Consider the following 14453-nt stretch of genomic DNA (forward strand, 5'->3'; position numbering starts at 1 on the left):
CATTATTATATTTGTTTACTGTTATGTGGTAAACTGTTAAGAATATATTCCATGGTAGAAGCTAATATTTATCGAGTTAAGTGTGACAGAATCTTCTAAGTGCTTAACATATATTAAATGTTACATTTCTTAAGTAGGGTGTGTCACTGTCTTTATTTCACCCATGAGGAAACTGAGACTTGTACAGGTTGTAGCTAGTGGTTGGACTTAATTCCTTTTTTTTGTTGTTTTTGTTTTTGTTTTTTAGCTGATTCCCTTGGGTTGCCTGGATAGTATTATCATCTGCAAATAAGAAAAATTTTGTTTTCTCTTCCCTAATACTTATAGTCCCTTTGTTTTTACTGTCTTATTGAACTGGCCAGAACTTCTAGAGCATTATTACAGTAGGCATCCTTGTTTCATTCCTGAGTTTCTCGAAAATTCCTCTGGTATTTTACTGCTAAGTATGCAGTTGGCTGTTGGTTTTGAAAATATGTCATGTTCAAAAAATTACTCTGTTTCTAGTTCATAAAAGATTCATTCCTATTTGACATCTTTCAAAGAGAACCACTTGCTGCCGTATCCCATCACTGATTACTGGGAGGGAGGGTTTAACAGGACTCTCTGTGGCTCTGCTTCCAAGGGAATTATGGTGGTCAAGGTGGTCAGGAAGCCTGATGCTCAAGGAGAGACCTGAAATAGGTTCTTGTCCTGGCTCCTGGACCTCATCTTAGAACAACCTTGACCTGAGGTGCTAACCCTTCTAGAGCTTAGAGTCAGTTGTTGGTGTTTTAATGTGACTGAGGGAGGGACCTGCCAGTGAGTGCGGAGAATAGGGACCAGGACCCCCCTTTCCACTCCCTGGGTCAGCTCTGAAGTCGTCCAGGGAAGAAAATTAATTTCCTAGTTTCCAGTTACCAGTCTCAGGCACTGAGAAGATTTCTGTGTGCATGTGTGCACATGTGTGTGTGGCTGGGAAGGGGAGGGAGTGTTGGGAACACTTGTCTTTGAAGAGAAGCCATGTGAAGAGCCAAACATGTTGGCCTTCATGAGCTGACCTCTCCTTTCCGGAGGCTTTGAGGGACAGATGCTATTCTGACTTTGAAGCAGGGCCAGTGAGCTTAACTTGGCTTGTGGGGAATGCTTGGCAGCTGCCTGTGGGTCTCTGGCCCATGTTCAGAACAGCCCTGTCTTTCCCCAGGGGCAGAGCACAGCTACCCCGAACCTCTTCGTGGGTGTCAGACCAGTGCTGAGGCTCAGATGATTGACTGGGGTCTCGCTGTGTCTGCAATTGTCATCAGGGAGGGACTCATGTGGGTGAACTCAGGAAAGCCACCTGTGCTGGGTGCACTGGCCATCTTAACCAGAACATGTTGTGGCAGCAGTGTCTAGGTTGGTGGGTTTTCCCCCTGAGCAGCCTTCTAATCTGTGGTTTTCTCCATCTCTTCTGTTATCCCCGGGCCCAGCCTACCATCATTTCTTGCTCTGACCTCTGCTGTGGCCTCCTTGTTCCTGCTCCAGCACCTCATTAGCCCTTTCTCCATGAGGCCTTCACACAGTCATCCATCTTACATTCAAATTTTAAGTGTCCTTCCCTTCCATGAAGCCTTTCCTGTGTCTCGTTAGCCACACGGTTGCATCAAGCCCAGGCCCTTGCTTGTATTTTCAGCTTTTCCTCTCTTACTCCTTCCCATAACCTTTAATCCCACAGTGAGTGTCATACCCATTTTCATTCATAGGCTTCTGCATTGCTGTTCCTTCCCTGTTCTTGTAAAGTTCTCTAACTTGGCTAACTTGTGTTCACTCCTCAGGTCTCAGCTGGGTGTTCTCCTCCTCTAGGAAGCCATTCTTGACCCTGTAGGCTGTGCTCACACAGGACATTAAGCTCAGCCATGCCGTGCTGTGATTACTTGGCTGGTTTTCTGTTTTCCCCACTTGCCTGAGCTATAGGAGGGCAGGGGCCATGTCTCAGTCACCCAGCATAGTGCCAGGCACATAGTAGGCACTCATCAAATATTTATTAAAATTAAGGGTAAGTGCTGTTGGGGTGGGGGTATCTGGGCCTACGGCCCCACCCACATCATGTCGTTAGGGCAGTCCACAGCTGAAGTGCATGGACCTTTGCCATGGGAGCAGGCTCTGGGAAGCGTGTCCCTCCTGGGAGTATCACTGAGCCTGTTTGTGGAGATTTGGGGAGCATGAGGTAGGTGAGGGGTGTGTGTGTGTGTGCATGAGCAAGTATATGGTGGGTAGGTGGCTTCTAGGCAGTGGTTCACTTATTTTAACTTGTGAAATCCTTTCTTAGTTTTATCATCTGACTTTGTGAGGATCCCAAGGGAGTGAAGACTATACTGTCTTTTCTTCTTGCAGCTGTGGGAGCCCCATGTGAGGTGGTGCAGCAGGAGAGTGTTTGTTTGGGTTTTTTGGTGGAGGCCACTGAGGTTCAGAAGGATGGTGGAACTTGACCAAGTTGAGAGATGCATACAAGTCTGAGACTCAGGAGTGGTAGCACAGTCTGAATCTGTTGGGAGTAGCTAGGCTTAGGCTGTGCTGAAGCAGCGGTTGTATGTGGGACTGGCAAGAATGGGGCTAGCCAGGAAGATGAATGGGTGGACAAAGCAGGCTTCATAGGTGTAATTCTGCAGGCAGCACAGACCTGCATAGGAGGGGCTGGTTAGTGGTGGAGGATGGCAGTGAGCAGGATCTGATAGCAATTGGGAATGTGAAGGCCTCAGGCTCCTGCCCTTAACTGGTCTGCAAAATCATGGGCCTTGACTAGGGCCTACAAAGCTTGCCTACAAAGCTTCTTCCCTCAAAAGTATGTCAGCAGATCTGATCCCAATGCTTTCTGGGAAAATACTCGAGACAAAAAAACGATAAGTCTGCCTTCTCTTCCTGCCTTCTAGCTTGCACGAGCCACTGTTCGTGATCCCAAGACAGGCGTACTCACAGTTGCTAGCTACAGGGTTTCCAAAAGGTAAGCAAATTTGGTGGTGCTCAAGCCTTAGTGCCTACTCAAGCAAGGGAGGGTGGTTCAGCTTGTCCTGCCTCATCCTCTTGCAGCATTCACCCTGGACTGCCTATTAGTGCCAGGGGAGTGGGTGCAGGATCTCACCTAAGCCTGCCATTCCCATCTTCTTTTCCTGCCCTATTCTTTTGGCCTAGCTCCTGGCTGGAGGAAGATGATGACCCTGTTGTAGCCCGAGTAAATCGTCGGATGCAGCACATCACAGGATTAACAGTAAAGACTGCAGAATTGTTGCAGGTACAGCTAGTCCCTGGGAACTCTAGGAGTTGGGAAGTGGGTATTCTTGGCTAAATAGTCTCACAAGGTGCCCCGGACCAAACCAAGAGGGGCTTGCCTAATAAACTGTATGACTGCCTGATGCTGTGAATGTGGAGTGAACTTATGATGGGAAACCAGAATTAATCATGCCCACTGGCATTCAACAGTTAATGTTCAACAAATATCAGTTTAACACCTACTGTATGCCCAATATGCTGGGAGCTGGGGATCAATAGTGGGTGTAGCAGGCTCATTCATGTCTTCTTTTTTTTTCTTCCAGCTTTTGAAATTGATTTTATTTTGTATAGCAGTTGTAGGTTCAGAGAATCATTCATGTCTTCTTGACTACAGAAACTCAAATCCTGAATGGTCCCATGGACAGCCCTGAGAGAGCTAAAAATACCTTCAGAGGTCATGGTTCTGTGTCATAGTCAGGTGCACATGGAGAGAAAAGATTTTTATGTGTTTTGTCTTGCTAAATCCACAGCTGAAGTTGTCCCAAAAGTTGTTCCTGCATGGGCGTGCCCAAACCGTTCTGAGATGAGACTGATTGGGATTCTAAAGAAAGAAGCAATAAACGCCTATATGATCAGTCTAAAGCATTTATTAGGGGAACTTACATAGTGGACTACAGCAATCCTTGTCATAAACAGTGAGGGAAAAGCTATGCAAGTACATGCAGAGTGTGGGGTCAGTGTATGGAGTTTATGTGAGGGTTTAGAGAATTTGATTCAGGACTGGAGCCAGCTTCTTTCAGGTTTTTGGGCAACAATCTAAACACCCATATATCAGTGCCTAGGAATACTCAAGGCCCCAGTTTGGATTCAAATCGGCTGGAAAAAGTTTGCAGCTGGCTGAGTCACAGAGGGATTAAGGCACTCTGATTTTAAGTTAAGACACAAAAAAACTGGGGGAGTGGGAGGACCCTGCACTGTGATATGTTGGTGGAAGCGAGAGACCTGAACGGTTAGCTGGTGAAAGTAGAGGGGTCTTGTCAGAGAACTTCCCTTGGGACCCTGGCTTCCTGCCTTTATTTCAACTTTATTTCAAAGTGAGTATGAAGAAACATGGCAACACCATGCTGAAAGATTTTGGAGAAAACTCCTTAATAGTGTATCTTCTTGCATATTGAGTTCAAATCAGCACTGGCTACACTCCCTTCTGAACACTGGAACTTCTGGTTTCTGTTGTAATTGATGACCTGAGACACTGTCAGAGAAGTTTCACTGGGATCTTTTTAGAGCCCCCCCCCCCAAGAACTCTCTGTATATTTGAAGATAGCAGAGTTTCTGTATGTTTAAGGATAGCAAACTTTACCTTTAGGCTTGGTGTTTGGGTCTCATCAGTCATAGATTTCATTAGAATATTGGCTGAAAATCATTTGGAAAGGATTCCCTGAACTTTTGCCCAGACATTCCCAGGCAAATCAGCTCTCGTTTTTTTTTTTCCTCTGTAGCTGCATCAACAATTGGAAAACCAGTTTTGAAGCTCATTTTTATGGATTTGTGTGAAGTCCACCAAAGTTTTCAAAAACATGCTGATTACCTTGCAGTATTGTGAAATGTTATATAATTTTCTCATTTTAGTTCTGCTTAGTGTTCTGTAATTTTAAAGTAAGTTCTGCAGATAAGCACACCAATAGAGGACTTCCACCATATCTCTCACTTGCCTTATATGTATGAGAGTACTGCCATTTCAAGAGCAGGGGGAGCTCTTGAAGCTCTAAATGCATCCCTGTTGACATTATCTTGATTCATATCTTCTTGGAGTGTTTTTTTTTTTTTAAAAGATATCTGCCGCTGCTTCTTCTACATTAGAGTCAATGTTCAGAACTCTCATGACCCTGATCAAGGACAACAGTCTACTTGATTGGCTGATTTCATGCCTTAGACCAAGAGGCTGAGTAGACAGGACCTGTGCCTCTGTTGCTTTCCTGGTTAGCTTCCCAGCAGCATTCTCTGCAACCTCGTCTCATACTCAACTGCAGAAGGCAGCAGCTTCTTGGCTATAGACTGCCTTCTCTGCTACAACCCTGACTACTTCATCTTGTCTGGCCTCTTACCATGTTAAAGCTCAATTGTCTGGGGTCTGAATGCTAGACCGCTTGGTGGAGCGGCTCTTATTGACAGGGCTCTTCTGGAAGGTCAGGCCACAGCTACCAAGTGGTTGAGATATCATTTTTGTTTGCATTCTTTTAGGAATTGTCTTGACATTTCCTTTGCCAGCTATGGTATTGAAAGCTTTGACCCTTCATGGTCTGGGGACCAGGAACTTGGATTTCAGCATTCGTCCCTAAGTCCTCACTCCACATGGGCCACTTGCAGTGTGATAAATGCCTAGGCGCCAGGGTCCACTAGGATCCCTTTGGGTATGCTACAGGGTTTCTGAAATGAGCTGGTTCTTCTACTTATTGACACTCTTTCAGCTGTAGTTGATGTGTCTCCTATAGACCATTTGGAAGAAGAGGGCAATTGAGGTTTCCTGGTAAATTGGACGAGGGTCTGTCTGCTAGAGGAAGAGATGCTACACCTCCAGGATTCTATTAAAATTGAAGACTGCTGGCTCAGTGATGTCTTACCTCACCAGTAATTTCTAACCTTTTTCCCCCTTAGTATGACCTCAGAATCATAAATACTCATGTCTTTCAAGTAACTGACTCTTGTAACAAGAAGTCTGTAGATTTATTTATTTTATTTTTTCCTATTCCTTTTTTTAAAATTTTTTTTTTTTTTGAGTTGGAGTCTCACTCTGTCACCCAGACTGGAGTGTAGTGGCTGCTCCTGGCCACTGCAGCCTCAACCTGCTGGGCTCCGGCGATCCTTCCGCCTCTGGCGATCCTTCCCAGTAGCTGGAACTACAGGCGCGCGCTACCACACCTGGCTCATTTTGATCTATTGTAGAGATGAGGTCTCGCCAAGTTACCCAGGCAGGTCTCGAACCCGCGAGCTTAGGCAATCCACTCACCTCGGCCTCCCAAAGGCGCGGGATTATAGACTGAACCACCGAGCCTGGCTCCTTTTTTTTAAATTTAAAGGTGTGGGGTGCAATTCAGGGATAGGTGTACAAACATTGATTATGTAGGTACCCTTGTTGATAAGGTGTGCCCCTCCCTCCCCTAGCAGTTTCCCTCAACTGCCAATCCCACCCCACCTCCCCTGGTAGTTTCCCACTACTGCCAATCCCTTTCTTATAGTATTATAATTGTTCAGGGTTCGCTTATGAATGAGAACATATGGTACTCTGTTCTTTGTTTCTGTGATAGATCACTGAGCATGATTGACTCCAAATCCATCCAAGTTGCTGCGAAGTCCATATATTTGTCCTTCTCTGTGGCTGCATAATATTCCATTGGGTATATGTACCACATCTTTTTTATCCATTCAGCTTCGATGGGCAGCATGGTTGGTTCCATGTTTTTGCTATTGTGAATAGAGCAAAGTCTGTAGATTTAAATAAATACCTCCTCATAGGAACTAGTTTTGATGTACAGTTGCTTGTTATTAAAGGTGTGAGTCTAGGGATTTGTGTGTGCCTGGATAGCAAATCTTATTGTGGTAAATCCAGACTTTCCCATGCCTTTGGTACTTATATGGGAACAGGATTAGAGAGTATAGGAGAAGTGGCAGCAACATGATAAAATATAAATCTCCAGACTATGCTAGCTATAGCAGTGCAGCTCCTCTCACTACCTGGGATCTGAAAGTTTAAGCAATCCATCCAGCAAGTGAAAGTGTTGGAATTCATCCAAGTCATACTCTGTAGTGCTAGCAACAAACAGTGACTGAATTTTCCGGAGTGCATTGGCACAGCATTCAGTCGTGTTTAAAATTTTCTTCAAGTTCTTGACTTTAATGGATCCAAAGAAAAGGTGTATTTGTAAAAAGCATTTGTAACAACATTTTGTCAACTGCTCTGGCATTTTCCTCCTTAGGTGCATCTCCAGCTTTGGGCCCACCTACTGAAACAGGCCTCCTTGCACTCTTGTCAGAATTTCCAAATATTTTTGGTACAAGAATCTTGAAGGCTGAAACAGTAGATGACATTGTCTTTCCATCACTGATTCTTCATATCAAAATGTTTATTTTTGTAGACGCTGAAAATCATATTGCCCAAATTTTGCATTTTATCACATTTGGCAAACTTTTTGGGCACCAGCAAAAGGATTGCCTCTCTTGTAAAGTCCATCATCCCTTTCTTTCCCACAATTCTGTATTTTTCAGTTATTGCCAGCTTTGTAGCATCTCTAACCTGACTGTTGGAACTGGCTAAAAGGATATACCAAAAAATGCCAATTTTCTGCTAACTAATGACTGAGTCCCAGAAGTTTTTCTGGTTTCAATAAGATATGTAGCCAGCTGTTCCCAGATGGACATTGGTAATGCCACTTAATCCATCAGCTTCCATATCAGATTTTGCACTTCATCTTGAACCTTGTCTCATTCTGTCTGTGAAAGCTAAAGTCATCATTGTGATTTAGGACCTTACATTGTTCTGATAAACTGTTCATAAAGGCATTTGCCATTTCTAATCCAATTATTGACACCTGTAGTTGCTGTGGCTCGAGTCTTACTGCAGGTTCAGTCTCACACTGGGGGGTCCTGAGGTCTTGCAGCAATTCTTGGTCAACCAGCAGCTGACCACCCATGTCCTGCTGCTTCACTTGGATGCAAAAGCACTTCATGCAGCAGACCACTGTGGGAATTTGCTCTGCTCAGCCTGAGCGGAAACAGCTACTGGGGCATGTGGCAGAGGTGGCAGGAGCAGTGCCAGGCACTGAGTAACTCCAAAACTAGCGTTAAAAGATAAATCCTAGTTTTGTTTATTGTTGACTTTCCTCTGGATACCTTCTTATTATCTCCCAAACAAACAGGACCCAGGCCGGGGCCTGCCTGAAGCGGGTGGCTCCGTTGGCTACCATTTGAGTGTCCATCAAGGGCTGGAGCTTCTGCACAGTGATCATCTGGAGCTCACCCATCGTACTTTGTTTGGGAAACCACATTTGTGTACATTTGGACACAGTTATAGACATGTTTGTGATTCTTGCTCTGACTGTGCTGGCAGGGCATCGTTGTCTTCTACCTTAGAGAGGCTGTTGTTTACAGACCTGGGGAGATGATGACCTTGGAAAGACAAGCTGCTACAAGGATATTCATGCTGCTGACGAGGTCCAATGCTGTTGTTTCCCACCAGGTTGCAAACTATGGAATGGGAGGACAATATGAACCGCACTTTGACTTCTCTAGGGTAAGCCCAAATCATGGGTACTTTCAAAGGGTCCTGTTTTAAAGGGTTCAGCTGGTTTGGAAGGTTGGGGCTTTTAGGAACATTTCAACCTCCACATCAGCACCCCTGCTATCTGTCCTTCCCTCACCTCTGCCTCACCAGGGTGATTACTCACCCAGGGTGTTACTGATGAAGCCCCGGTCTGGAACCAAGGGGTCTGCAGAGCCCAGTGGAACTTGGCTGTTTCCCCTGTAGATGTGGGGAAGTTTTTCCCTGTCCTAAGCCTGTCATTCTTTGCAAAAGGCCTTACTAGGTCTTTGTGAAAATTGTTCTTGCCTCTCTTGCTCTCTCTCGCCAACTCCATGCCCTGATTGCTGCCTCGGCACATGTTCCAGGCTGATTTATGGAACACATGCTTATTACCTTTCTCTGACCCTTTTGGCCCTAGTCCTGTGGGTGGTGGGTGAAGTTGGTTGTAAACGTGGATGAAAGTTGTTGTCTGTTGCAGCGACCTTTTGACAGCGGCCTCAAAACAGAAGGGAATAGGTTAGCGACGTTTCTTAACTACGTAAGTATTGGGTCCAGGCCCATCTGTTTACTCTCACTTGATTTTATAGAACGATGAGCGAGATGTTTTCAAGCATTTAGGGACGGGGAATCGTGTGGCTACATTCTTAAACTACGTGAGTATGATGTGTGCTGGTGGGCCCTAAGGAGACCCTGGGTCCAGCGACCTCTCTTACATCCCTCCCCCATCAGGGCTGATGCCACCAGCTGTTGAGTAATGGCCAGGTCCTTCTGGCCCTCAGCAGCCTTCTTGGATGGAGTAGGGAGAGTTGGCCTTTGTTTTTATTCATGTGGGCCCCGTCCCTCACCCACAACCCTACCAGGATTTTCACATCCCTGGCTGCTTTTTTTCCCCTAATGTTTAAAATTGTGGTGAAATACACATAATGTGATATTTACCATCTTAACATTTTTAAGAGTACAGCAGTATTAAATACATTCATAGTGTGCAAACATTACCAACATCTATTTTCATTTTGTAAAACTGAAACTCTATACCCATTAAGCTATAATTCCAGATTCCCCTCCCCCTAGTCCGTGGCAATCACCATTCTATTTTCTGTCTCTGTTATTTTGATTACTCATATAAGTGGAATCATAGAGTACTTTTTTTGTGGCTGGCACATAATATCCTCAAGTTTCATTCATGCTGTTCATATATTCTGGCTTCTTTTTGATGGGCTAGTCTAGGTTTTTGGAGTGGGTGCCCTAGAGGGCAGCAGAATGAGGAGATAGCTTTATCTCTCTCTGAGATGAGAGCTGCCTTTATTTTTCCCAAACTCTCCGGCTTGGTTCCCAACTGCTGCCTTCACTCTGTCCATAGGCCATCGAGTTTACCTTTCACTTGAAGAACAGTCTCCTCTTTCCTCTGCTGAGGCAACAACAATAATGAATGCCAGTCATCAAAGTACCACCACATGTCAACATGAACAAAGCTGTGAGACATTGATATACCAAGGTTATGAAACCTTTCTGAGTTGTTTGTACAGTGCTGCCAAAGTAAGCACACAGTGGCAAGTTTGCAAACATAAATGTCAGACCTCATATATGGTCTCTCTTCTGGTTCTTGAGGGTCTCATATGAGAGCCTTACTTAAATTTCGGAGAGATTATTATTTAGTTCTGGAGACAGGTACGATGAAGGAGTAGCCTAGGCTTGGGGTTCAGAGGAGGCCTCCCTTGGGAAGTAACATGTTGAGTAGAAATTAGCTGGTGGAACATGGTTTCTGGCAGAGGAGAGAGTGTGTGTGGACCTGTAAGGGAAAAGGAGCTTGGAATGTTGGAAAAATAGGCAAAGGCTGGTGTGTCTGGAAAGAGGCTAGTGAGACTGGCAGGGCCTTGGGTTTCCAGAAAAGAGGCTAGGTTTAATCCCCAGGGCGGTGAGATGCCATCTGAGGTTTTTGTCTTACTCATTTACCATATGTCTGTCGAGTACCCTTCAGTCAGTCTGGTATGTGTCCTGTGGAAATATTTTTTAGCTCCAATTTTTATTACATTATGGACAAAAAACTTTAAGTAAGACAGTCAAGTGGAAAAGAAGCACTACTAGAATAGCCACCTTCCCTGGGGCCTCCTGAGTGGATAGGTGGGTGCTGTCTCTCTAGAGGCCCTATTCTTTCCCATGGTGAGGCCTTAAACTAAACTGAACACAAGTTCCACAGCAGCAAGAGTGTGCCACATGTAATATTTTCAACATGAGCATGACTGTTCTAGGAAGGTGAGAGTCTGTCTAGCGTAGCCAACTACTAGAGCCAAGAAACAGAGCCCCAGCGGGATCTACACGTGGCATTGGATGTAGCAGGGAGCCTCCCGTCAGGGCAGTTTGCTGGGCTCAGAGGCTTAGGCAAGGTACAGGCTGGAAGGGGATTCAAGGGGTAGGGTTTGGAACAGGTCTTTTTTGGAACAGACTCATGTTGTTACCACGCAAGGTCAGCCCAGATGTGGGTCTTCTGTGGGCCTCAACTCTTGAGTGCCCGTGACATGGAGACTGTCCTAACAAATGATACTGATTACATGCGGGAAGAGCCTTTCTTGGCCAAAGTGCTGGTCATGGAACAGAGCCTCCAAGTGGTGCCACTCACCCTCAGAGGAGGGTGATCTGCATGCTTTTGTCCGTTGAGGCTCAGTGGTTCTGGAAGCTTGGGTAGAAGGTCCAAACTCTATACCTTATATTTCCAGATGAGTGATGTAGAAGCTGGTGGTGCTACCGTCTTCCCTGATCTGGGGGCTGCAATTTGGCCTAAGAAGGTAAGTTCTAATTCTTGTGGGTCAGAGATTGAAGCAGGGCTCAGACTTTATCCATGTTTCTCTGTCCTGTTACCTGGCCTGCTTGAATGTCACTGTGATGTGCCTTAGCCTACCTGGACTCCAACCCTACAGTCCCAGCTTCTTCTTGGGAAGAAGGGACAGGGAGGAAAGCCCTTTCAGGGGCAGGTGTGTTTCCAGACTTTCACCCCACCATGAATGGTAGGTGCTTTCTGGGAAATGCCTGTATTGCTGGAGTCCCAGTGTTCTGTCCCCTATACATGGGAAAGTGAAGATGTTTCTGTTCAGGACAGGGGTTCTGGGTGTTCGGGGTCAGGTCCCTGAGCCCAGTTTCCAAGAATGTGTTCTGACAGGCCATCTCTTTCCCAGGGTACAGCTGTATTCTGGTATAATCTCCTGCGGAGCGGGGAAGGTGACTACCGAACGAGACATGCTGCCTGCCCTGTGCTTGTGGGCTGCAAGTGGGGTGAGTGGCTTAAAGGGTGGTGTTGGCCTTCATAGTCTCAACTTGGGCTTTGATGGTTGGCCTTAGACTCTGAACCAGGAGACAACAGCAGCCAAATTTGCTCAAAGCCAAGACTGTCTCACTTCTTAGGTTTTTTAGTGCTAACTGATAGTACCATCCAGCCATGTAGCTGTTCATTCAGCTGGCTGTGTGCCATTAGCTGGTTGGGAACACTAGGAGATATGCAGAGAGCTGAGGAAGCCCTGAGGAAGAACAGCTGCATAAGCACCATAGGCTCAGGATGGCTTTCCAGACTAGTGGGCTCTAACAAGGGTTCTGAGGGAACAGAGGGAGAGCTGAAGCAGAGAGGGGAAAGAGTGTCCCAGGCAAGCAAGGCACCCCTGGACCAATGCACGGCCTAACACCAGCATCATAATCATGGAGGCTGGCTCTCTTGTTGCTTGAAGAAGGAGAGGCCTGTGGCACAGGGGCCAACAGATGAGGCTAGAGGCTGGGACCAAACTGCAGAGACTGAAGCTTGAGCCTTATTCTGGGAAACAGCCGTGGTGAGCTGTGGAAGGGCTTAGACCAGGATGTGACAAAAAGAAATTGCAAAGAGACGAGTGTGTAGCCCTCTTGGAGAGTTTCAGGAATAACTAGCAGTAGGTTCACAGAAAATAAAGCAAATGAAAGAGAAGATGAAGCATTTGCTGAATTCGGGGGAAAAGTTGTTCAAAAAAGGAAATGTAAATATAATCTATTAGATGACTAGGTGTGAGCAACATTTACGTGACATAATAATGTAAATGCTGAATGTTAATCTAACTAAACCTTGTGATTTACCTGTTAGGAAGATTGAAGGGCATAGTATATAATTTAAGGATAGAATAAAATAATTCCAAATTTGAAAGTCAAGAAATAGAACTGTAAGCATGTTTTCTAGAAAAATGAGGTTAAATATCAGAAGAAACAAAGGAGTTGACTGTTCTCTGGTAGTGGGGGTTGGGAGTAAGAAGGGGGTATTTTAGGAGATTGCCATTTGTTATGAGAAGTCTTGCAGACAATTTTATTTTTTAATGAAATGTATGTATTACTTTAAGTTAAATTGTATTTAGAAAGCTTCATGAGGTCATAAGTGGAAATAATTTTTTTATTATGAGAGAATCTGTGTTTGAGGAACCGAATCATGGTTCCTGTGTGTTTGAAGACATGGCTTTAGGTGACAAGCAATGCTGGCACCAGCTTTGCTGCTCTTGTGCCCATAGCACACAGATTGGATCTGCTGGCCCACAGCACCTGAGGTTGACGTCCAAGCCCTCTACAGTGCTGACGGGCTTCCTCATCCTCATGCCCTACCTCTCAGTTTCCATCTGCCACCTCCCAGTAATATCAGGCTTTTTGAGGTCCTTGACACATGCCAGAATGGTTCCTGCCTTGATGACTTTCTCATCCTATTTCCACTTGCTGGGACCCCCTTGAGGAGGGAGCCATATGTGTTTGTCCATCTTCTTCCCAGGATAGCTTCTATTCAGCTTTGTGTTACACCCTGCGATTTTCTCTTTCTTCACATGGTTAGATGCCCTCTTCCTCTGTTCCCATGGCAGCTTACACACACGTATCTTGTGTCAAAGAATTTTTTTACAATTATCTGCCTACACATGTGTCTTCCTTACCAATTCATAAGCAACTTAAGGCCTCAAACTGTGTCTTACTTGTGTTTGATTGCCAGGGCACAGTGCAGGGGTCATCATAGAGAAGTCATTCATTTTGTCTGCTAAACTGATCAATAGGATTGTAACATCCTTGCTTTCTGTTCACAGTCTCCAATAAGTGGTTCCATGAACGAGGACAGGAGTTCTTGAGGCCTTGTGGATCAACAGAAGTTGACTGACGTCCTTTTCTGTCCTTCCCCTTCCTGGTGCTACAGCCCATGTCATCTTCAAGTTCAACGTGACAGATACCTTTGTATAAGTTCCAGTTTCTATCAGGCAGGTCTTTGGAGAAGTGAATATTTTTCTGGAGTGGAGGGAGACTGTACTGGGTCAGGTCCTGTGTGTCCCGGGTCCCAGCCTCTTTGGTGAGCCTGCGCCAGCTCTGGCCCAAGACTAGGGTCAGAGTTGCTGCAGCAGAGTTAGGCTGTCTAGCGGCTAGCAAGATGCCTTTGTACCTCAGATATTTTAGGTGTGAGATGTTTCAGTGAACCAAAGTTCAGATACCTTGTTTACATGTTTGTTTTTATGGCATTTCTATCAGTTGTGGCTTTATCCAAAAAATAAAATATCCCTGCCAGAAGCCTTAAAGAGCCGTATTTGGAGTATTTTTTAAGACTGGAAGCTTTGCCAAGTTCATCATTTCTTATGCATTGCCTCTGTGCAGGCAGGCCTGGATAATGAATGCTTTAGTGGCAAAACCCTGGCCTTGGGTTCTAGACCTGGTTTCAACACTTGTGTCTCCTCTAAGCTTCCCTTTCTGGAAAGTGGACTCTTTGTCTACCAGAGAACATAGAGAACATGGTTTTAACACTGTTACAATTTGAAATCTGTTTTGACTTTAAAGAATTTGAAGGTGAGCAGGAGCACCTGTGTCACCACCACCCAGGTTAGAGAAGAGAGTGCATTTTCAAATCAGTACCTCAGGAGCCCCTTGGGATTCCCTCCCGGATCACATCTCCCTCCCTGCGCCCCCAGCA

General features: G+C 45.4%; 1 protein-coding gene across 2 annotated transcripts in view; it reads left to right on the forward strand.

The window, feature by feature from the left end:
- Positions 1-14064, forward strand: part of P4HA2 (prolyl 4-hydroxylase subunit alpha 2) — a 33081-nt gene extending 19017 nt beyond the window's left edge. Inside the window, exons 9-15 of one of the 2 annotated variants that reach the window (XM_008054660.1) lie at positions 2886-2956; positions 3145-3244; positions 8456-8509; positions 8997-9056; positions 11233-11301; positions 11689-11785; positions 13585-14064. In XM_008054660.1, coding sequence (XP_008052851.1) covers positions 2886-2956; positions 3145-3244; positions 8456-8509; positions 8997-9056; positions 11233-11301; positions 11689-11785; positions 13585-13655 — 522 coding nt within the window. In that variant the 3' untranslated portion in view covers positions 13656-14064. Of the gene's footprint in view, positions 1-2885; positions 2957-3144; positions 3245-8455; positions 8510-8996; positions 9057-9105; positions 9172-11232; positions 11302-11688; positions 11786-13584 lie in introns of both variants that reach the window. The other variant, XM_008054659.1, reaches the window with a different exon arrangement.
- The last annotated feature ends 389 nt before the right edge of the window (positions 14065-14453 follow it).

The sequence above is a fragment of the Carlito syrichta genome, unplaced genomic scaffold, assembly GCF_000164805.1.
Source record: "Carlito syrichta isolate Samal-C Ts95f unplaced genomic scaffold, Tarsius_syrichta-2.0.1 Scaffold297468, whole genome shotgun sequence".
Lineage (NCBI taxonomy): Eukaryota > Metazoa > Chordata > Mammalia > Primates > Tarsiidae > Carlito > Carlito syrichta.